Genomic DNA, 23,762 nt, shown 5'->3' with positions numbered 1-23,762 from the left:
AAATTTTTTAATCCTGAACGGTGGGATCTGTCCCCATTGATCCTTCCAATGGTTCTTTTGCCAACCCTCCCTTTATTAACCTGCTGTGGGGCAAAAAGAGAATCCTGCTTCTAGTTGCATGTACTGTGTGGCATGTCCTGTTGGTTTGAAGGGAAAAGGAATTCCCTTCGGCCCGCGAAGAACTGACCTCAGTTCTCCAGTGTAGAAAGGGGTTCTGTGGATGTCTATGGGATGAGAGTCTGGAAAGCTTCCTGTAAGTTTATAGCATGGAGACATGAAAATCTGAAGGTACAATGCAATTTTATAATGCTCAACAGCATCCTGATTTCTGATTATCTGAAACAGCTAAAACTGGACAAAATTAGGGTTTTGAATGAATTAGCAGTGTTATTGCTTCCGATTCGCAAGGAAACAGTGCCTTTTCTTAAGTGGGAAAGTCATGCAATTTTTTGGGATAGCACCATGAATGGAGTCTTCCTGAACAGCACAATCCTATTCATGTATACTGTACTCAGTAGTAAGTTTCCTTAAGTATTGTGGGACTTACTCTCAGGTAAGTTAACGTAGGATTGCACTCTATATCAGAACCTTTCGCATTTTGAACACATCATTAAAAAATAGAAACTCTGGGAGAAAAACTCCTCTGACCTGTTACCTTTTTGAAAATGGCTGTATGGCCCTGTTCCCAAAAAGCTGGCTTTGCCCCCTTATCTTGGGCTGCAAAATCAAAATGTCAAAATTCCAGCATATATACTTTAAAGTGCATATTCAAAGCTTATGAGTGTGGTCCCAACTCTGCCCAGAAGCAGCTATATCTTCAACTGAGTCACACAGTGAATGGAAAAGTATAGAGAATTAATTATGGAGGCTGTGCATTTTGTCTGTGGGAATGTTTCCTGTGCTCAGTTTTTGCCTAAAGGGCTGGAGGCACTAAAAAGTTCTTTTGCTTTTCAGAATCTAAGCAGACTTCTGGTTTGTTATTAAGTTGCTTGTGTGTGTTTGTGAACATCTTTCTGCAGAACAAACAAGGAGCAGCATGCTTAGGACGCAACGCTATGCAGGAAAGCCTTCTGAACAAAGTCCAAATGAAAGAGGATCTCCCGAAAGAAAAAGTAAGCTGTGGCCCTTTTTATTAATGCTTAGGCCGCCATTTGTTTCTGCACGCCTTAGCCCTGTCTGTGGAATATCCAGTTAACTGAATACTGAACTGCACTCTGTGCTCCTGAGAGAACGAAACCCTCTCCTCACATCACCTAGTGGGTCCTGAGGCCACTGCAGTTATGCAGGGGGGAAGCTGTACAGAAGCCATGTTTCATTCCTCTGAGCCAGCGGTGGGGAACATTTATGGCCTGCTGGGCTAGATCTTTATCTCCACTCCTGCCCCCTGTAGACCAACTTGGACAGGTTGGTGGGATCGCCCCCTGTCAAATCATCCAATATCCCATGAAAACCACCCTTATTGGGGAAAGCTCCCTTTGGTGCCCATGGGAGCTTTCTAAGAACAGGTGGGTAAGACGTCATTTTAATTGCCTCTGGAGGAGGGAAGGATCAAAGCTTAAATATTGAACCTTTTCTCTCCGTGTACAGTGGTTTTTGTTAAAATAGGGTCCTCCTGTGCTCAGTATTAACTTCTGTTTTCTTTTAAAGCTAGCAGTGCTACTGCCTGCTGTGCATTTAATGTAACGTTAAATGCAGTGGCGGGCGTGCTTTCATGCTGGGACTATAATGTTGTTAGGTGTTTCTTTGGTGTGTGCTCCTGATTTGTGTTTGGCTGCCCCTCCCTGGTGAGCCAGTTATGGCTGCAGAGAGAGGTCTGCAAGTGTCGTGCCACCCTCCCAAATTCCAGAATAGCCTAACCCATTCCATCAGCTCACCGGGCCCTGGGCCTATCACCTGGGCAGAGCAGCCAGGTTTTGGGCCTGTTGGTGTGGCTGTCTCAAGAGCCTTCCAACTGTCTGGCTTTCTCATCTATTCTTTGGTCTGCCTGTGTCTCGCCCTTGCCCTTCTAACTTTGGTCTTGGTTCGTTTGGGACTTCGGCCCCCTTTGCACTGTGCATTTAAGGCAGCATCATGCCATGTTAAATTGTAACTCCGTGAGGGGAATAGGGGGTCTTCTAATGACTCTCAGCACCCTTGACCCAACTACAGTTCTCAGGATCCTTTGGGGGAAGCCACGACTGTTTAAAGTGGTATAATACTGCATTAAATGCATAGTGCAGACGGGGCCTTATATTCTAGGCAACCCTGTGCTCCTGACTATTCGTTCTCCAGTACTGGCACATGTGAAATGACACAATAATCTTGTTTTTAAGTGCCCGCTGCAGAGAAGACACAAGATAAAAAGATAGATAAAGAGTAAGTAGATTTGATGAACTTGATTTTGGAGGGGGGAGGGGTATTTTTGAATGGGTTTCAGTGTCTCATTTATTTTCTCCTTCTGTCTTTTAAAAAGCCCTTTAGATATCCCTTCTGCTAAGTGGCTGAAGACTCATGGTTTGGTTGCTAGGCGACTCACCATAATGGATGCTTTGGCCCCGACAGCTGTTCCTCGTACAACCAAATACATTCCGATTCTAGACAAACATGTTGTTTCAAGAGTATTTGATGATGTAAGTCTCTTAGTTGTTTTTGGGGAAACTCCACATCAACAGTGTGACTCTGAATCAAGCAAGGATTCAGGTTGTGTCGAGTATGTTCCCATTTTGATATCTGGGACTGTTGACGGGGATAAGAGAGCGTCCAGAAATATTTCACTGCAAACCCTTTAATTGCAAGGATATTCTCCTTTCCTTCGCAGTCCTATATTTCTTGCCATTCTTACCTCTTTTGTGCTGTTCCTCCTTTCTGGATCAGGTCACATGTGTGATCCCAGCCATTTGAGGATCATCTAGTCAATTGCATGATGTCAAGATGCTATGCAGCCAATCAGATGTGACTGCCTGGGGGCATATGAAGTCAGTTAGGAGAGAAAACGAACTTTTTAAGGCATTGCTGATAGTCTTATTGGGTGCTTTAGCTGAGATTCCTACATTGCAGGGCGTTGAGCTAGATGACTCTTGGTTCCCTTCCAACTATGACTCTATGATTTGTCTAATTTTTTAAAGCTATACTGATACCGTGTGAGTTTTCAGTGTATGTACCTGAAATAAACAACAGTTTTAGGAAAGGGATTAGTCGCTGAGAAAAGTTTACATTAATTTCTGCTTTGGATTAATGCTGTTTCTGATGCAGTGCCAACCTCCCGCAAAGTTTCACGGCCCCATTTTGAGGGCAAGAGCATGGGAGTGAAATGAATCAATGTTTCAGCTCGCATGTCTGACATCTCTGTGCTGATGGCCATCATTCGCTCCCCCCCCCCCCCAAAAAAAAATTTCAAGGGGCATAAATACAGATGGTCATTTACCCTCGCTAGATTCAACGTGCTGCCATCTGCCTTATTGCTTGGCAGATTCGAGGGTAAACCATACGTGGAACGAGTCTGCCCCTGCGGTTTGATGGAGGTAGAAACTGTCTCTCATGCCTTGTTACGCTGCCATATCTGCGGGGATATACACTCAGTATTTATTACCCCTGCTATGCAAAAATCTCCAAATGAATCCGAACTTCAATGTCTAAAATCCCTGGTAGAGGACAAGGATCCTGAGATCACGTTAAGGGTAGCCATATTCTGTGTGTTTGCCATAAAACTTAGGGAACAAGCTATGCTATCAATAAAGATTAAGGCCTTAAATGGTAATTTTAGGTTATATGTTAGTGACTAAGTTTTAATTGATATATTTTTTAACTTGCTATATCTGTAGTGTCCCTGTTATACCTAACTGCAAATTCAAATGTATCCCTATCGTGTCTTATGACTTCCTTGATATTGTATGTGGGCTGGAACTGGTCTGTGACCAAAATAATAAATTCAAGGGGCATTCTGTGGGGGGAATGGTTGACCCCTGGCTACTAGAGATAAGCTGGGGGAGCGCTAGTGAGTTTTCCACCAGTGAAGTACACCTCTGCCCTCACAATTCTACAATTTTTCATACATCTTTTTGTAGTCAACACCCCCTCTCCTGTTGTTGTTGTTGTTCTGCCCTTTTCCCAGTCCAGGATTCATTTCATTGCATTTCCTCCTTTTTTTACCAATAGGTGGCAGTGTACTAACACCTTGTGGTCAAACACTGACTCTGGGTCACAGATCACTTAGGTTGCATGCGAAGCCACAGGCACGCCAACATTTTGCACTTGGTGAGCCAGCCTGGAAAAGAGACTGAGCTCTGTGGGATCCCTGAATTCTTGAGGCTTCAGTGTGGTTTCTAAAGTGCTTTAAAGAACAACCACCTTAACAGCGCTTAGCTTATTTCTTTTGTTGCTATTTAGCTAAAGTTGTTAATATTGTTTTATTGATTATAAACGCCGTATTGATTTTGCTGTAATTGTGATGTTCAGCTTATTTTTTAGTTCCTGTTTTGTTATTAGTGTTTTGTGGATTGTAATAGTTTTTACTAATGATTGGTTAATTTGTGCGATTTATGCTGCATTTGTGACGTCCTATTAGGTTGTTAGGGACGCGGGTGGTGCTGTGGGTTAAACCACAGAGCCTAGGACTTGCCGATCAGAAGGTCAGCGGTTCGAATCCCCACGACGGGGTGAGCTCCCATTGCTCGGTCCCTGCTCCTGCCAACCTAGCAGTTCGAAAGCACGTCAAAGTGCAAGTAGATAAATAGGTACCGCTCCGGCAGGAAGGTAAACGGCATTTTGGTGGGCTGCTGTGGTTCGCCAGAAGCGGCTTAGTCATGCTGGCCACATGACCCGGAAGCTGTACGCCGGCTCCCTCAGCCAATAAAGCGAGATGAGCGCCGCAACCCCAGAGTCGGCCACGACTGGACCTAATGGTCAGGGGTCCCTTTACTTTACCTAACTTCTGTGTACTGCTGGGTTTATTACCACCCCACATTAACATACCACAGCAAAATTAAAGCAGGAGTTCACTCTACAAGCTCGTTGTAACTATTATGTCTCAACCGGTGTCTCTGTGTGCTTATTTTTCCTCTTCCCTCCACATTCCCTTTGTGCCATATCGACTAGATTTCTGTAAGTGGCAGAACGCCACTAGATGAATGTGGTGCCCAAATAAAGAATAAAGCTAACCAAATGGAAGGCACTTAAGTCCCTGCCGTTTAACCATTTGCAGAGCAATAACCTAATAAAAAGGTAAAGGGCAGGAGCAGGGACCGAGCAACGGGACCTCACCCTGTCGTGGGGATTCGAACCGCTGACCTTCTGATCAGCAAGTCCTAGGCTCTGTGGTTTAACCCACAGCGCCACCCGCGTCCCTACACAGAAGTTAGCCCACTGTTATTGTATGAATCACAGAGACACCCGGCAGCATTTTGGTAGTATTTTAGATTTCCCACGAGGTCTTCAGTAGATGGCCTCCTCTGGGTACCCTCACCATCTGAATGTGAGGTGAGTCAAATGCTGTCCCCAGAGAGAATCATAGAGTTGTAGCGTTGGAAGGAATCCTGAGAATCATCTAGTTCAACCTTCTGCAATGCAGGAATATGCAGCTGTCCCATACGGGGATCGAACTTTCAGCACCACGCTCTAACCAGCTGAGCTATCCAGGCCAAGGTCTGCTTGGTGTCTGCTTTGTTTTCATGTCAGCCCTTTGCGAAAGGCTTCTTTACTGTTTAAAGCTGCTTGGATTTTACTGTTTTATTTCTTGTTGGCTTATAGTTATTTTTAGCTAAATTGTAATTTGTTAACTGCCTTTTTCTATTGTAATCCCCCGCCCTGCCCCCTGGAAGCGTACCTATAATTGCTAGGTAAACAATCACATGTGCTGGGGATTTCAAAGCTTTGTTTTTGTTCCCTGCTTAGCCTAGTTAGACTCAGTACATTCTATGGCTGTGCATGCTTCAGAATTTAGCAGTGACAAGTTTTGAAGGCCTGATCCTGTGTTTCTGTGGCAGGTTCTCCCCTTTGCCCATGTGAGCAACAATAAGAAATATGTCACGCTGATCAATCCTCAAGCAGTGGATCTTGATGCTTATAAGAAGAAGTTGCAAGAAGCAATAAAAGTGTATGAAAGGCAAGTCTACTCTTGCACAGAGTATTTTTATTAATTGACATTTTCAAGACCAGGACATAAATAATTGCAATATGCAAGATACATTTGGCCATTAATATTTATTAATACTCCATTAGTTATTCATGGAGTTGATTTTAGGCATTTGGAAATGATGCATTTATCTTCCTCAAAGTTTTTAACTTGCTTTTCAAGACAGAAATGTGTTTTCTGCTCCTCTCTGGGATTGGTTGGCATTTTTGGGAAAGACAACTGTACGATTTGAATTCCTTCATCTGTAAAATAGCATTATATATTTGAAGCAGTTACTGTTTTCCCTATGGGATTTCTCCAAGCTGGAATATCAAGAGGACAAATTTCAATATGGAGCTGTTTGCAAATGACCGAGCAATAACTCTAAATGTCTCTCACAGCAGCTGTTCAGGCTTGTCTATTACGCCACGAATGGTACATTATATTTCTGCAAATTGAATTTGCAGAGGTTGAAGCGCAAGTTTCTGAATCGCGATAGGTCAAACTTTTATTTGATGCCTGCCAAATTGTCCAATTTGTCTTTGCACAGAAAAGCTTTAATGAAGAAGGATGCATGACATTAACTCGTCCTCCTCGATAAATAACCCAAGCGCTATTAGCATGATATTTAGTTGAAGCAAAAAATGGCAGTAACAATAATGCCATACATTTCAGGAAGAAGGAGAATATTTCCTGCTGGGCAGTGAATGACACCCCACCCCACCCCCGAAACAAAGAGATCTTAAAGCCACAGTGAATTATTGTTTGGAATAATCACAGGCATAAGAAAAGGAGCAGGTGGCTAACAGAAAGCAACATGTGCCCTTCAGAAATAAATATCCCGGCGCTGTCAGATTTTATGCCTGTGAATAAATTAGGGAATCTGAGTATGTGACACAAAAATTATCCTGGAATGCTTCATTATACCCTGGAATTCACAAATGCCCTTGGCATGCTGTCGTAGCTCTGGCCCCTGACTGCCAAGAGGACACATCTGTGGTTCAGAGAGAGACGGGGTTAGTTCAGGATTGCTGCCAAATTCCATCTGGGGAAGCTGTGCTGCACCTGAGGGCTCTTCAGCAGACCCGTTTCATGGGAACAGACCTCCCAGAAGCTGCCATTCTGCAGGTCCTCTTGGTATCCTTTTTTTCACCACAGGGATGGAGAACATCTGCGGCCCTCCAGATGTTGTTGGACTCCACTCCCAACAGCCAACAGCCAGGAATGGTGGGAGTTGTAGTTCAACAGCGTATGGAGGGGGCCACAGGTTCTGCATCCCTCCTTTACCGAAACTGTTGAATGATTTGATTTGTTGGTTTACCTACATGGTGGCACTTAATTGTTTCAGCAGGCCTTCAGTAGAAAACCACCACATATCCTATTAGCGGAGTAGTAGCTTGCTACCAGACTGATAAAATCGAAAGGAAAAGCCATGGCTCAGTGGGAGAGTATATGCATTGCAAGTTCAGTTCCTGGTATGCCCAGTTAAATGGCCGAGTAGGAGAGATGATGGAGACCCTGTCTGAGACCCTGGAAAGCCCCCCACCCCAGCTTCAGCTTCTTGAGGGTCAACTGTTCCACTATAATGAGGTGCAATGCAGATTCCTTCTCCCTCCACCCCCCTGCATGAGTAGAAGCACCTTCAGATTACATAGGACATCTGTAGACCAAGCCATTGTGTGTTATATGTGATTGTTGTTGTTGTTTAGTCGTTTAGTCGTGTCCGACTCTTCGTGCTCAAACTCATGCTGGTAGCCTCGAGAACACTATCCAACCATCTCGTCCTCTGTCGTCCCCTTCTCCTTGTGCCCTCCATCTTTCCCAACATCAGGGTCTTTTCCAGGAAGTATTCTCTTCTCATGAGGTGGCCAAAGTATTGGAGCCTCAGCTTCACAATCTGTCCTTCCAGTGAGCACTCAGGGCTGATTTCCTTCAGAATGGAGAGGTTTGATCTTCTTGCAGTCCATGGGACTCTCAAGAGTCTCCTACAGCACCATAATTCAAAAGCATAAATTCTTCCGCGATCATCCTTCTTTATGGTCCAGCTCTCACTTCCATACATCAGTACCGGGAAAACCATAGCTTTTACTATACGGACCTTTGTTGGCAAGGTGATGTCTCTACTTTTTAAGATGCTGTCTAAGTTTGTCATTGCTTTTCTCCCAAGAAGCAGGCGTCTTTTAATTTCGTGGCTGCTGTCACCATCTGCAGTGATCATGGAGCCCAAGAAAGTAAAATCTCTCACTGCCTCCATTTCTTCCCCTTCTATTTGCTAGGAGGTGATGGGACCAGTTGCCATGATCTTTGTTTTTTTGATGTTGAGCTTCAGACCATATTTTGCGCTCTCCTCTTTCACCCTCATTAAAAGGTTCTTTAATTCCTCCTCACTTTCTGCCATCAAGGTTGTGTCATCTACATATCTGAGGTTGTTGATATTTCTTCCGGCGATCTTAATTCCAGCTAGGGATTCATCCAGCCCAGCCTTTTGCATGATGAATTCTGCATATAAGTTAAATAAGCAGGGAGACAATATACAGCCTTGTCGTACTCCTTTCCCAATTTTGAACCAATCAGTTGTTCCATATCCAGTTCTAACTGTAGCTTCTTGTCCCACATAGAGATTTCTCAGGAGACAGATGAGGTGATCAGGCACTCCCATTTCCTTAAGAACGTGCCATAGTTTGCCGTGGTTGACACAGTCAAAGGCTTTTGCATAGTCAATGAAGCAGAAGTAGATGTCTTTCTGGAACTCTCTAGCTTTCTCCATAATCCAGCGCATGTTCGCAATTTGGTCTCTGGTTCCTCTGCCTCTTCTAAATCCAGCTTGCACTTCTGGGAGTTCTCAGTCCACATACTGCTTGAGCCTTCCTTGTAGAATTTTAAGCATAACCTTGCTAGCGTGTGAAATGAGTGCAATTGTGCGGTAGTTGGAGCATTCTTTGGCATTGCCCTTCTTTGGGATTGGGATGTAGACTGATCTTCTCCAATCCTCTGGCCATGCTGAGTTTTCCACACTTGTTGGCATATTGAGTGTAGCACCTTAACGGCATCATCTTTTAAAATTTTAAATAGTTCAGCTGGAATACCATCACTTCCACTGGCCTTGTTATTTGCAGTGCTTTCTAAGGCCCATTTGACTTCACTCTCCAGGATGTCTGGCTCAAGGTCAGCAACCACACTACCTAGGGTATACGAGACATCCATATCCTTCTGGTATAGTTCCTCTGTGTATTCTTGCCACCTCTTCTTGATGTCTTCTGCTTCTGTTAGGTCCTTACCACTTTTGTCCTTTATTATGGTAATCTTTGTACGAAATGTTCCTTTCATATCTCCAATTTTCTTGAACATATCTCTGGTTCTTCCCATTATATGTGAAGCCAGCATCAGTCCTGACCGACTAATGTTTTATCAGCTGTGTGGCTTGTTTATATTACTCAGTGCTGGATGGAATTCCCAATGGAACACCATTGTGCAGGCAACAATGGGAATTCACCTGCATTCTTCCGCATTCCTGGTTGTGTCACATGGTTACTGTGAAAAGCAATGTTTTCCTGATGCCTTTGTTTTCAGAGGATAATTTTGAATTTCATAGTTGGTTGATGAGGACAGCTTGACACTTCTTTTTTAAGGCCTCTCGGAGTACAAATTTGCAAAAGGTCTCCCTCCCCTATTTTTAAAAGAATGGAACATTCCGTTTTATTTAATCTCGTTAAGTGCACTTACTGCGCTCTGAGAAACTGTTGTGTTTTCATTAACAGGCGACTTGATCAGCTTATTTGGAGAGCGTTACCCCAGGAGGAAAAAGACAAGTAAGATGCTGCCTTCTTGCTTTCCAGCTCAAGAATATATTTTTATTATTTTTTTAAAAAAAGTATAGATGGCACGGGAGCCACTGTTTCATGTCTCCATTGGAAGTGCACCTTGAGTTTTAGGCATTTTATTTCATTCTTTTTAAAATCATCTCTATAGTGTAGGGAGGAGGCTTTTCTGTTGAGGGCCTCAGTCCCTTAGGGAAAGTCTGTCAGGGGTCATATGTCAGTGATGGGTGGGGCTGGAGGTAAAAGTGGGTGGGGCACCCCCTTTTCTTTCTGTTTGACCTTTCTCTCTCTGTTTTCTGTCATCTCCTTTTGACTTATCTCCCCTCCTTGCTATCTTCATGAAACTTCACTGAAGGTCGCAGGTTGCCCCACCCCGCTCCTGGACTCTAGTGGCTCCAAGATCCATAAGGGGTTGCCAGACCCTCCAAGTGCCCCTGTTTTCAAGGGAATGTCCCAGATTTACAGAAGCCATCCCGCTTTCTGATTTGATCCTGGAAAGTCCTGCTTTTCCATAGGACGACCCTCTTTTCATCAGAGAAATGTTGGAGAAATGAAAGCAGCCCTGTATAGGGAAGGTTTTTTTAAAAAAATAATAATGTTTTGTTATGTTTTTATGTATGTTGGAAGCCGCCCAGAGTGGCTAGGGCAACCCAGGCAGATGGGTAGGGTGTTATTCTTATGGAATAGGATGTCCCTATTCTCACTGGAGAAATGTTGGAGGGTATTGATTGTGGCTAATATGAAATGATGTCATATTTTTCATGTATGCAAAGCATCACTTGATGTTGCATCTCCCTGTGGGTGAGGATGCCTCTCTCATAAGAAGTGTATCCAGCCTGTACCAATAGCCTAATATGTTTAATTCTGCAAAGTTCTAGCCTAATTCGCATGAATTAATTAACACAGGTTTAGTCCATGCTTACGTAATGAGTTCTGTCAGGAGCGCATTCATAGTTGATTTGTTGGTGCAAGTGGAACCCTATTGGGCCCTTCTGTCACCTGACCCTTGCTGAGTTGGTAGCTGTGGTACTTCCTTTTCTCACAGTTTTTTGAGAGCAGGTCTGCCACTCCTTCCTTCAGTAACTGCCCTGATAACGCTCTAGCTGCTATATGAGAATCCTGGAGCCATTACAGGCAGGCTGTTAATACACTGGAGGTGTTTTGCTCCCCAGTGCAACCTAGCTACAGCCCCTGCACCAAGCTAAAGGTACCCCACATAGACTGCATGGCAGTAATCCAAAACTTGAGGATATCAATGCATGGACAACTGTGCTCACGCTATTCCGGTCCAGGAATGGCTGTAGCTGTCTTACCAGCCGAAGTTGGTAAAAGGACCTCCTAGCCACTAAGGACACCTTAGCCTCTGGTGACAGAGCTGAATCATGGAGCAGTCCCAGACTGCACTCCTGTTCCTTCAAGGAGAGTTCGACCCTATCCAGGGCAGCCAACTTACCTACTTCCCAGACCCAGGAAACACTCACCCACAGAGCCCTGTCTTGCCAGAAGTCAGTTTATTAGTCCTCGTCCAACCCACCGATGTATGGTTTTCTCATAGTACCACAGTATGATCAAAATGAAAATAAGTCCCACCTTACTTGATGGGAAAAGAAGGTCTGCTTAGTCCAGAATTCTGCTTCATGAAGCAGTCACCCTTATTATTCTGGCAGTTTGCAAACAGGATGTGAAGGGAAGTGCCTTTCTTTGTCCCCAGCCGCTGGCATGCAAATGTACACTGTGCTTGTGTAGGTACTGTTATTTTTGCTTACATCATGGAACCCAAGGCAGTTCTCAAGCGACCTCCCATCCAAGCACTGACCAGGCCCAGACCTGTTTAGCTTTAGCAGGGTAGTAGTCTTAAGTGCCTTCAGATTGTACCCTGGGAGGTTCCATTTACCTGTCATAGCTAAGAGCCCCTGGTTGACCTCTATGAATTTGCCGTCATTTTTCGTCGTGGGGGCTCCATGCTTTTAACAACAGCATAAAACAGCCAAGTTCAATAGTTGCAACTTTCCCCGTCACCATACTTTCCAAGCCTGGAAGCCTCCAGAAGTCAAAGCGAAGTTGTCTAGAGGAGGCTGCTGCTTGTTTTTCCTTAGTGGCATAGGAAAGCCAGGGGGAAAAATCACACCTGGCAACCATTATACTCCCTTGGTTTCAGATAGTACATGGGTAGACAAGTCTATAAACCCCAGGACGCAAATTTTCACACCCCTCTGGCGACTATGGTGGCTCATTGACCAGAAGTAACGCATTTTGCATTAACTCAGGAAGTGTATACTCGATTCTGACCAAACTTAATCCTCCTTAATGTCTATTGTAAACTCTTCAACTGGTTGATCATGACACCCCCAACATATGTAGATGTCAGGGATTCGACTGAAGAGGAATGGTGGGGACCACCCCCTGAACCTTCCCGAGAAGAGGAGGACAGTATAGATTTAAAACAGTGGTTTGCAGAAGGTCATAGCTGCAGAGGGGAGAAGCTGGGAAATATTGGGAGAGCAGTAGGAAGAAGAAGCACCAGGGGAGAGACAGATGACAGACTCGTTGTCTTTAGAAAGCATTCATGACCCCTCCTCTCCCAGGACTAGGTGTGCCTTGAGAGTAGTAGAACTGAAAGCTCAGAGGCAGAAAGCACTGGTCAGCTGGCACAGGGACTAAGGGGGTGGGACTTTACTTGGAGCAACACCATTATCTAAGAGAGGCCACATTCCTTCATCTCTCTCTGTGAATATTGAATAAACCACTTGGTAAGAACTCTTCTTGTTTATCTGCTTCTTGGTTGACACAATGGGAGGGATAGGATTCCCTAAAGCCTGGCAGTATCTCTTGTTATGTAGCCTCAGAGTGCAAGTGCCGTTTTCGCTTTTAGGTTCGAACAGAACAAGCCGGTCTCGTATATAGAACGTAAGGAATCTTTGCTCCAGGCCTTAGAAAATGCGAGTTGGCCCATCTCCTACGAAGAGGTGATGTTGTTGGAAGATGAGATTCTGACAGGATTAACATATGAACAGCAGGCCATTGAACTTAAGGAAGCTTCCAAAGAGGAACCCCAGAGAATCTGTCCCCTTCGGATCTGCCCTGCTAAACAGGTAGGTGGTATTTCATTACTTATTTATTTATTTATTTATTTATTTATGGGGTGTTTCATTTTGTGTGTTTTTTTACAAGAAATGCACAAGACAGCTTGCAAAATAAATAAATAAATAAATCAGTAAAATGCAAGAAAGAAACGCAATCTTAGGGACGAACTGAGAAGCCAAAGTGAAGTGCATTTTAAAAGAGCAGTAGAGTACATACTTCATTAGCAATGCCACCAGCATAGTTTTCAAGCATAACCAACAAATTGAAAATACTCAGGTTTTTAAGGTTTGCGGTAGCTTTGTTTGGCATGTTTTGCCTATGTATGGAAATAAAAGATGGAAAGGAAATGATATAGCACGACTTTTTCATGAAGAGAAAAAAATAGATCTCTTTTCTTGAAAAGAAACCCTTAAAATTTAATCATGGTGACCTCCAAAGGTCACCAAATAAGCTTTGGGCTTCACTGGGTATTTGAACCCAGGTTTCCTCATGTGCAACATTACATCCAGCAGCAACAGCAGATGGGCACTGGGTTGCCACTTTGTGCCCTATCATAGAATCATAGAGTTGGGAGGGACCTTGAAGGTTATGTTGCTCAGTGCAGGATCTACAGTGCAGGACCACCCCTGACAGATGTCCACCCAGCCATTGTTTAAATACCTTCTGGGAAGGAAAGTCCACCACTTCCTTCTATTTTAATTCACTGGTTTAATAAGCCAGCTTCGTAAGCCATGGTTATGAAACTAACCATGGTTGGCTTCTTATGAAGATGACCAGAGCTTGTTTTCAGCCAAGGGATTCAGTAAACCTGAAGTAGGCAAAGGTTCTTCTCTCAGCCATGTGGGAGGAGGTGAGGAAATGCAAGCCCAACGCTTTGTTTGGGCTTGTTGCAGCTCATCCCTTTAGTGCCAAACCATGGTTTACTCTTGTGAGTGGATGCATATACGTTACTGTGATACTCCCTCTGAGAAAGACCAGACAAGAAATGTGAACTCTGAAACTTCCCAATGTATGCCAGTCACGTGCAGCATTATTCCTTTTCTGCACTTAAAAAATGTTATCTAATTGAAATGTTGAGGACTGCAACCTTAGTTGCAAAGGTGCTTGCTTGCTTGCTTCCCTTGGTGAGGGATTTTTAGAGCCAAACCTAGTGCTGGGTTCCATATTGAGGAGTGAGATACTACTTTATAAAATATATAAATGGAAACATTTGTGCGTGATGGTTCGTCTCCTACAAGGGTGCATTGTATTGGGCTTAGACAAATATGCATGACTGTAACTGACATATACTCGGAGTCCTGTAGTGATTTCATGCTCTTTATTGCAGCTTGTAAAACAGTGATTAAATTGCCCCCCAAACCTCAGGCTTTTATATACATTATTTACACAATGAGTCCCATCTGATTGGCTGATTCTGCTTCCCTCCTAGAGCCAATCAGTTGTTGCATTCTACGATCCTAGCAGCCTAATAGGCTGATTAACTTCCTCCTGGAGCCTGATTGGTCTTTTCCTGCAAGCCAATCAGTTGCTGCATGCTAGGATCCAACTTGCCTACTGTTCTAGGATCCAAGCTTAGTACATAACAGTAACCTTTTGATAAAATGAAAATGTTGTTTTTCTTTGTGCGCATAATGGGAATGGAGCAGCTTTCACTGGCACTTTCTAAACATACCAGGGATGTGAGTTTCCTTAAACTTGTGCAGGGAAACGGCAGCACATTTAGCAGCCAGTTTGGCTTTAAATATCACTCATTTGTATGAAATAGGCACCTGCTACTTGGAGAGGAAATGATGCTCCACACTTTGATTGACTGATGTAATCTGTAATTTGAAATGGACAGTTGATAAATGAAAACTTTCGCCCAGCAGGATTATGCTAAATCAACCATTCAGTCAGGGAAACAAAATTTTTTTTGAGAAAAGTGTTATTAAAATGCTAATAAAGCTTCTTCCTTATTTCTTTTTAAAAGCTCTTTGGCAAGCATTACAGAGGGAGCTTATCTTTTGAGAAAAGGCCAGACCTCTGGCAGATTTCCAATTGTGTATTTCTTTCAGTCTTAACAAAGTGAAAAGCTCTCATTTTGCTACCAGTTAAACAAGAGATGGCTTATGTTCAAATGAGAAGAGCTTTAGAAAAGTGCCCTTATCTTACCTACAAATGCCTACTCAGAAGACCTCTAGTTCAGTGGAATTTGTTCACAAGTAAGCATGCATAGGATTGCGGTTTTGATCACATAAACCAGAGCCTTCCAACTGTGTGTCGCGACACATTAGTGTGTCTGCTGCAGTGTGTAGCGCAAACGCTCCCCGCACTCCTCCTGGGGCTAGAAAGGGGTTTGTTTAACCTCCAGTTTGCTGGCGAAATTGAATTACTGTGTCGCGAAATGATGCATGTCTAAAAAGTGTGTCACCAACATTTAAAGTTTGGAAAGCTGTGACCTAAACGATCAACGCTTCTACAGCATAGTGTGCCACATGAAGTAGAAATAAGATAACAGCCGTACCTCAGAAGTCGAACGGAATCTGTTCCGGAAGTCCGTTCGGAAGCTGCGGAACCTGCATTGGATGTTTGGGTTCCAAAAGAACGTTCGCAGACCGTAACACTCACTTCTGGGTTTGTGGTGTTTGGGAGCCAAAATGTTCAAATTGCAAGGCGTTCAACTTCTGAGGTATGACTGTACTGGCTCTTAAGAGCTGAGAGAGGGCATTTTGGGGCACAGCCCTGTCCTTCAAGGAAAAATCGTATAGAATTAATAAAGGAGAGGTGTCAGACTGAGGAAAGGACCTAGAGGGATACTAGAGACCATCACAAACACCAGAGAAGCTGTAGAGACCACCCAGAGTCAGCTCTGTAGTCAGTCACTTCCCTGAGGCTTCCTTTTTGGGTTTCGGTCCCTCAACACAACCACCTGAATTTCACAAAGCATGACTGCAAGATGTCTCCTCCCTGTAAGGACACAGCAACACAGCAGCATCTTGGTCACCTCACAGCCCCTCTGTCCTTGATCCTTTGGCGTGCATCATGCCTTACCAGTCTTCTGACATGTGGGTCAGTTCCCCACAGGCACCCCCCTCCCTGTCAGCCTCTGCATAACAAATATCCACATGATGCCTTGGAATGACTGTGTGTGTCCTGCCCCACAGGCAGAGGAGATCCTTTCTAATTCTGCATCTCAACTCTGCCACTGAAAAGTTGTTTCATGCTAGTATGGCTCACCGTGAATGGTGCTAGTAAAAAGGGCTGGGGGGGGGAAGCTGGCTTAATAATAATAATGATTGAAGATAATATCCGATGCCCTTGAACCTCTAAAATCTTTGCTATATCCTAATAAAAATAGGAAGTGTCCATTAAGTGAGTATAGTAGCTGTTGATAATCTTCCTCTAACCCACCGGTTCATTCCTCTGCTCTGCAGGAGCAGAAACATTTCTGCACTTTACCAGTTCCTTCTGGTGTGTTTCCGTCCTGCTGTCCTGACATGCCAACATATGCTACTGACTGCGATGTGATTAACACCGTGCAATCACTTATCCTGAGACAACCTGCATTAGCAGCCTAATCAGAGCCCCATCTTCAGTAATTGCTAATCTGCAGCTGCAAAGCTTCAGGACTCAGTGGTAGAAATGCAGGTGTCATTCAGAAATGGTGTTGAGCTCAGGATAGAAATGAAACGTTTCAAACAATGGCTAGTCCATACCTCCCCCCCCCTCGGTTTTTTATTTGTCTTGCCTAAATGTATACCTAACTTATTTTTCACACACACCCTAAACATGAGCTATACTCAACATGTCGATGTTAGAAAAAGATGTTTGGCAAGGTACATTTCCCTTGTATATTACTGAATGCAATGCTTTTTTCTTGGAATTTAATTCTTTGGACAAATCTGGACAAATCTGATTTTTTAAAAAGCACTGAGGAGATGGCCTATTAATGCTGAAAGAAAAATAGTAACCTTTTATGGCTGACCTTAGCAGTTGGCTATCTGTTCAGACCTACGCAGGTGGCGCTGTGGGTTAAAGCCTCAGCGCCTAGGACTTGCCGATCGAAAGGTCGGCGGTTCGAATCCCTGCGGCGGGGTGCGCTCCCGCTGCTCGGTCCCAGCGCCTGCCAACCTAGCAGTTCGAAAGCACCTCCGGGTGCAAGTAGATAAATAGGGACCGCTTACCAGCGGGAAGGTAAACGGCGTTTCCGTGTGCGGCTCTGGCTCGCCAGAGCAGCGATGTCACGCTGGCCACGTGACCCGGAAGTGTCTCCGGACAGCGCTGGCCCCTGGCCTCTTAAGTGAGATGGGCGCACAACCCCAGAGTCTGTCAAGACTGGCCCGTACGGGCAGGGGTACCTTTACCTTTACCTTATCAAAAAAAGCTGGAAAGTTGGTATTATTCAGCTTGTGGATAGAGTTGCACCATTGCTGTTGTTTGTACAGATGGCTAAAAGATCTTTGTTGTTTAGTCGTTTAGTCGTGTCCGACTCTTCATGACCCTATGGACCAGAGCACGCCAGGCACTCCTGTCTCCACTGCCTCCCGCAGTCTGCTCGAACTCATGCTGGTAGCTTCGAGAACACCATCCAACCATCTCATCCTCTGTCGTCCCCTTCTCCTTGTGCCCTCCATCTTTCCCAACATCAGGGTCTTTTCCAGGGAGTCTTCTCTTCTCATGAGGTGGCCAAAGTATTAGAGCCTCAGCTTCAGGATCTGTCCTTCCAGTGAGCACTCAGGGCTGATTTCCTTAAGAATGGATTGGCTTGATCTTCTTGCAGTCCATGGGACTCTCAAGAGTCTCCTCCAGCACCATAATTCAAAAGCATAAATTCTTCCGCGATTAGCCTTCTTTATGGTCCAGCTCTCACTCCCATAGCTTTAACTATACGGACCTTTGTTGGAAGGTGATGTCTCTGCTTTTTAAGATGCTGTCTAAAAGATCTACTGAGCCTCAAAACAGAGCTACAGAGGCACTGACGACTTCTTCTAGAAGGCAGAAATGTGCAGAGCAGATTTTTTTTTTTGTCTGAAACAGATTCCATAAAATTCAGAGCACATAAGTTTAGACTAGGTTGCCTTAGATCAGAAAATGAAGTGTTATTGTAATTGCAAAAGCATAAAGGAGGAAGAAGACTTAGCATTTCATAGAGCACCTTTCAAGTTTTAGCACATTTCGCACATCCATGGCACTGATGAAGAGGGTTGTAGCCCTGTTACAGAAAATGAGTATTCAAAGCTAGTAGCTTTTAAGAGGAATTGGGAACATTTTCTGCTTCCCTTGAAAGATTAGATTCTTTGAGCTAGATTCACTTGTTCCCTCAGCATGGATCCCAATAATTTGGTTTGAGGGGATGCTCAGAGGTTGGGTGGGTTCTTCCACTAATAGAGGAATAGGGGCAGCTATTTCCCTGATCGACCCTCTTTCCCCTGCTGCTCCCAAAAGCCACCTTTCAGAAGGTCCCTCAAACCTTTGGAACAAATTGGGTGTGGGTATTAGGGGCTGCAGTGGGAATGGTGAATGAAAATGCCCTTTCTGCCCCTCAGAAGCTTTCACTGGATCAATACCCAATATATGGGTGGAACAGCAGCACTCAAAGTTTCTCCTCCTGAGATACCTGCTTTTCGTTCTCCAAGGCAGCTGCAGCATTTATTATCTCTCCAATGTCACATAGCCTTTTCTTGTCTAGCGTAGATTATTTCTCTCCCCCCCCCCCCGCCATCTGCTGGTGATATATTTTATTCTCCATCCCATTTTCCTCCTGGAGAAGCTATTTGTTTCCAAAGACATGATTAGAGCAAAACGTTCTGCTGTTCATGAGGTTGGTGGGGTCTTGGCCAGGAAAGGACCCCATTGTGCTTTTATTCTACAAAAGAAGATTTGAAACTGTAGGAACATAGAATCATAGAATTGGAAGTGACCACAAGGATCATCTGGTGCAACTCCCTCCAATGCAGGGATCTTTTGTCCAACCTGGGGCTCGAACCCACAACCTTGAGATTAAGAGTCTCATGTTCTGCTGACTGAGACATGAAGCTGCTTTTATTTTGAATCAGACCATTGGTTCCTTCAGTCATATTTCCCAGCTGGATTAGCAATGGCTGTAGAGAACTGCCCTGTCGAGAACTTCCCTAGCCCTGTAATGATATATTTGCCACTGGAAGTCCTGGGGATTGAATCTAGTATCATCTATATGCAAAGCATCTGCCCTACCACTGATCTACAGCCCCTCATTTGACCAATAAATCATTCTGAACACTAGGTAAAGGTAAAGGGACCCCTGACCATTAGGTCGTGGTCGACTCTGGGGTTGCGGAGCTCATCTCGCTTTATTGGCAGAGGGAGCTGGCGTACAGCTTCCGGGTCATGTGGCCAGCATGACTAAGCCGCTTCTGGCGAACCAGAGCAGCACACCTAAACGCCGTTTACCTTCCCACTGGAGCAGTACCTATTTATCTACTTGCACTTTGATGTGCTTTCGAACTGCTAGGTTGGCAGGAGCAGGGACCGAGCAACGGGAGCTCACCCCGTCGCGGGGATTCGAACCGCCGAACCTTCTGATCGGCAAGTCCTAGGCTCTGTGGTTTAACCCATAGCACATTGAAAAGTGCTAAGCGCTTACTACTAAAGTTGCAAAAGTTTTGTTTTATGCATATTGCCCCACCTTATGCCCTTTTTTCTGTTGTTGTTGTTGTCCAGTTATGATGTACATCTCAAGAACTGGGGGTGGGTGAATCTCTCTCTTTCTCATTTATATGCAACACAGAAATTTTCATCAAAGCTACAGGAAAAGAAGCCGCAGAAAGGGAAAAGGGTTGATGCTCTCAAGGGCCACAAGGTCATTGCAAGATCAGAAAGCACGGGATTTTACTACCCAGGTAATTGCATTGTAAATAGTAGTTTGTTTGGCTTGGAATTCTACCCTAAAACCAGTGTCAAGACCTGGCGTGTGGATGGGAGTCCTTTGGAGCAGGAGTTGATAACTAATCGGCCAGGACAGTTCCCAAATGTAATACAGTGGTACCTTGGGTTACATACGCTTCAGGTTACATATGCTTCAGGTTACAGACTCCACTAACCCAGAAATAGTACCTCGGTTTAAGAACTTTGCTTCAGGATGAGAACAGAAATCGTGCTCCGGTGGCGCGGTGGCAGCGGGAGGCCCCATTAGCTAAAGTGGTGCTTCAGGTTAAGAACAGTTTCAGGTTAAGAACGGACCTCCGGAATGAATTAAGTACGTAACCTGAGATACCACTGTATTTAGCTCGCAATGCAGAGATGTTACATAGTTGGCAATGCTGGTTCAAATGTTTAGGATCTGTACATATTTCGAGGAATGGGCATTAGTGCCTGTGGGGGGGGTGTATATGCTTACGTGTGTGTGTGCAGAATTTTAAAATCTTGGCAGTGTGCAGTGGAGAAGAAAGGAAGGACGCACATGGAACTGTCAGGGGCACCTGGTACCATAGAACCGGAAGCAACCTCAAAAGTTACCTATAGTCCAACCCTCTCCCAATGCAGGCAATCTACTATTACAGACTTAACACAAATGCTGTATGTGAAACTTGGAAACTTGTACCGAATGCTGAAGTTCTTCCCTCTTACGTATCCACTGTTGGCTGTGCATTCAGTGGGTTTGAGAATGTGTGCATAAGAGCCATTGCAAAGGAGGAAGGATCCTTGCTTCGAGCAGCTCTGTGCGCACACATTGGTACGCGTTCAAGTTCCCTTTCCGCACTTTCTAAACACACGACTGAGGGCGGATCTAAACACAGGGAAAAGAACACGCTATGAATAAGTCAGAAATTAGATCATTTTAACCAGTGCTTTTTTCGGGGGGGGGGCGCAGGGGTACGCATACCCCTAAACATTTTGTGAGTCTAAGTTTGGTCTCACTGAGGAGCAGTATTTCAATATGAGTAGGGAAATGAGAATACCCCTAAACATTTTTTTAAAGAAAAAAAAGCACTGGTTTTAACAAAAGAAAAAAAATCTCTATGAAAAACTGCGTTTAAACAATTTCCTGCTCTCCGGCGCCATCTGGTGTCACATGTTTATAGTGCATTCAGATCGCTGTTTCTTTACTAATGTAGCCGAGTCCTGAATGTAAGAATATTGTAATGGACCTGGATAATGTCCCATCTAGTCCAGCGTTCTGTTCTCACAGTGGCCAACCAGATGCCAATGGAGGGCCTGAACCCTTGTGATTTTCGGCAGTTGGCATTTAGAAGAATACTGCCTTGACAGTGAAGGTAGAGCATAGCCATTGTGGCTGGTTGCTGTTGAGAGAGCGGCACAGCTACCCTCTGTGCCCCCCCTCATGCTGCCTTTTAATATGTGAAAGCTGAACACCCCTCAGGTTGCAACCACTTGTGGGGCCGGAATTAGGAACACATTAGATTTTGTTATCCATTGGTCCATGTCACCCAGGACTGCCTGCTTTAGCTAACGTCAGTTTTCCAGTAGTTTCCACAACCCCAAGGAAAAGGGTCTTTCTGTTCCATTAGTCATGATCTGTAAATGGATCTGCCAGCAGTTGAGCTGCCTCATCTGTAGTCAGTGCATATGCTCTGCACTGAGCTTTGAAAACCAGTTTTTACAAAAAGCTGTTTCCATTTATTTCGCACGCTGCAAAGCACAGCACGTAATCTGAATTGTGGATTGCTTTCTCTCTCCTGGTCTTTGTTTTAGGGACAGTAATACGAACCATCACTCCTTTTTACGCACTTGTTGATTTCAATTGTGGGCACACGGAGATCGTCCCCTTGAAGTTCATTATACCTGTGGGGGGTGCAATGCCTTGTCCATCCTTGCAGGTAGGCAATTTACCATTTCTGAAGTTCATGCATGTTCTCCTCTACATAGTTCTTTCTTAAAGGAATGCGCCCCCTTCCTTTTAGCTCATCCAAGTTGCACGGTCTTTTTTACTGGGTGCAAATGGGACCAGAGCAGGCGAACTTACCTGTCTGAGGTTGATCTTGGGCTTTCTTATTGAAATATACTCAGAGTCAAGTGTAGATTTCATGCTCTTTATTCAGCTCATAGTGGTGAGGAGGAATGGAAGTTCCCTAAGAATATCTGCTTTATATACATTATTTACACAATGGGCCCAACGTGATTGGCTAATTCCATGATTCACCTGTAGGCCAATCAGGTTGCGGATTCACTTCCACCTGGAGCTGGATTGGGTGGCTCCTGTGGACCAATCAGACTGCTGCATTCTGGACCCTATTGTTCTAGGACCAATCAGACTGCTGCCTTTTGGATCCTATTCAACTCAGTAGATAACACTTATCTAAGGATGCATGTGAATGGTGATGAACCCATGTGGTGGCCAGCCGTAAGGTGCAACTCTGGTGAATAAAATTTCTGAAACACTTACAGGAAAACTTAAAAGAAAAAGAGGTATAGGTGTCTGGGCATTTGCAGGAATCCTGCCATCTCCCCACCAAAAGGAAGCATTCCCCCTGGATTCTTTGTATATAAAAGCAGTGTGTAGTTGCTCAGTGGAGTCAGAGTTACTTATTACTTATATAATGCTCTTTCATAACTACAGTCATACCTTCGTTTTCTAACAACTTAGTTCTGAATGTTTTGGCTCCCAAGCCCTGCAAACCTGGAAGTGACTGTCCCAGTTTGCAAACTATTTTTGGAAGCCGAACGTCCGACGGGGCTTCCGCGGCCTCTGATTGGTTTCAGAAGCCGCACTTTGGTTTCTGAACATTTTGGAAGTCGAACGGACTTCCGGAACGGATTCCGTTTGATCCGTTTGACTCCCAAGGTATGACTGTATTTCTATAAAGAAGGGACACAGTCATAGATGGAAGGACATATTGCTAGGGCCGGCCCACCTGTTAGACATGGTGAGGCAGTCACCTCAGGTGGCAGGCAGATTGGGGACAGCTGTGAAGGGTGGCAGATCCAGGCCTCTGAACAGTTTGCCACCTCCTGTATTTGTTGCCTGCGGCCACTGTGTAAAAAACAGCAGAACTGCTGCTGCTTGCAGCTGCTCCTCTCAGGCCTCCTGTTTTCTTCCCCCCATTGCTCTCAGTGTGCTGGGGCTTCCCTGGACTGCCTCCAGTCGCCTCAAATGGCAGCAGTGAATGAGGCGGTGGTGGTGGGAGACAGCAGCGGTGGAAGAGGTGGTGGCAGTGTGGGAGAGTGCCATTTTCTGTTTTGCCACTCAGGCAGCAAAAACATCTTGGAGACCCAAACAGTATGATAAATGAGATTACTGAGAGTACATTTCATTCAGCTGTTTGTTTTTAAATGTAAATCCCAGCTATGCAGTGGTATCAGAACTTGTGGCACATGATGAACGCATGCTGAAACATTTTTAAGGACATTTCTAAATTGCCAACAATTCGCTCTGCCCTACTCCTTTGCTATACAAGGAATAGTACAGCCATAATATTTCATTTCCTGATTGGAAGGTGAGTAAAGTTTGGGTTTAAGCTACTTGGATGCTTTGGGAAGGAGAACTTTAGCTGCAGAAGAAAGGCATTGGTTGAGTTGTTTTTGTTTTTTTTAGTGGAAACTAAGCTCACAAGGTATACAGTTGTACCTTGGAAGTCGAATGGAATCCATTAAGAAAGACTGTTCGACTTCCAAAATGTTTGAAAACCAAATCACGGCTTCTGATTGGCTGCAGGAAGCCACAGGAGCCCTGTCGGATGTCAGGGTTCCAAAAGAACGTTTGCAAACTAGAACAAACATTTGTGGTGTTCAGAAGCCAAAATGTCTGAGTTCCAGGGGATTCGAGATTCAAGGTATGAGTGTACAGTTGTACCTTG

The 23,762-nt window shown here is 44.5% G+C and overlaps 1 protein-coding gene across 3 annotated transcripts in view; it reads left to right on the top strand.

Moving 5' to 3' along the window:
• The window catches only part of VWA3B (von Willebrand factor A domain containing 3B), an 82,933-nt gene that overhangs the window by 52,668 nt on the left and 6,503 nt on the right, over positions 1 to 23,762 (top strand). For 2 of the 3 annotated variants that reach the window (XM_079972430.1, XM_079972432.1), the window contains 8 exons: positions 1,020 to 1,112; positions 2,313 to 2,355; positions 2,453 to 2,609; positions 5,961 to 6,079; positions 9,847 to 9,897; positions 12,779 to 12,998; positions 19,736 to 19,847; positions 21,661 to 21,785. In XM_079972430.1, the coding sequence (XP_079828556.1) occupies positions 1,020 to 1,112; positions 2,313 to 2,355; positions 2,453 to 2,609; positions 5,961 to 6,079; positions 9,847 to 9,897; positions 12,779 to 12,998; positions 19,736 to 19,847; positions 21,661 to 21,785 (920 nt within the window). The remainder of the gene's footprint in view (positions 1 to 1,019; positions 1,113 to 2,312; positions 2,356 to 2,452; positions 2,610 to 5,960; positions 6,080 to 9,846; positions 9,898 to 12,778; positions 12,999 to 19,735; positions 19,848 to 21,660; positions 21,786 to 23,762) is intronic. The other variant, XM_079972431.1, reaches the window with a different exon arrangement.

The sequence above is a fragment of the Podarcis cretensis genome (genome assembly GCF_951804945.1).
Source record: "Podarcis cretensis genome assembly, chromosome: 4".
NCBI classification, from domain to species: Eukaryota; Metazoa; Chordata; class Lepidosauria; order Squamata; family Lacertidae; genus Podarcis; species Podarcis cretensis.
The sequence above is the reverse complement of the archived record's forward strand: the minus strand, read 5'-3'. Positions and strand labels throughout refer to the sequence as shown.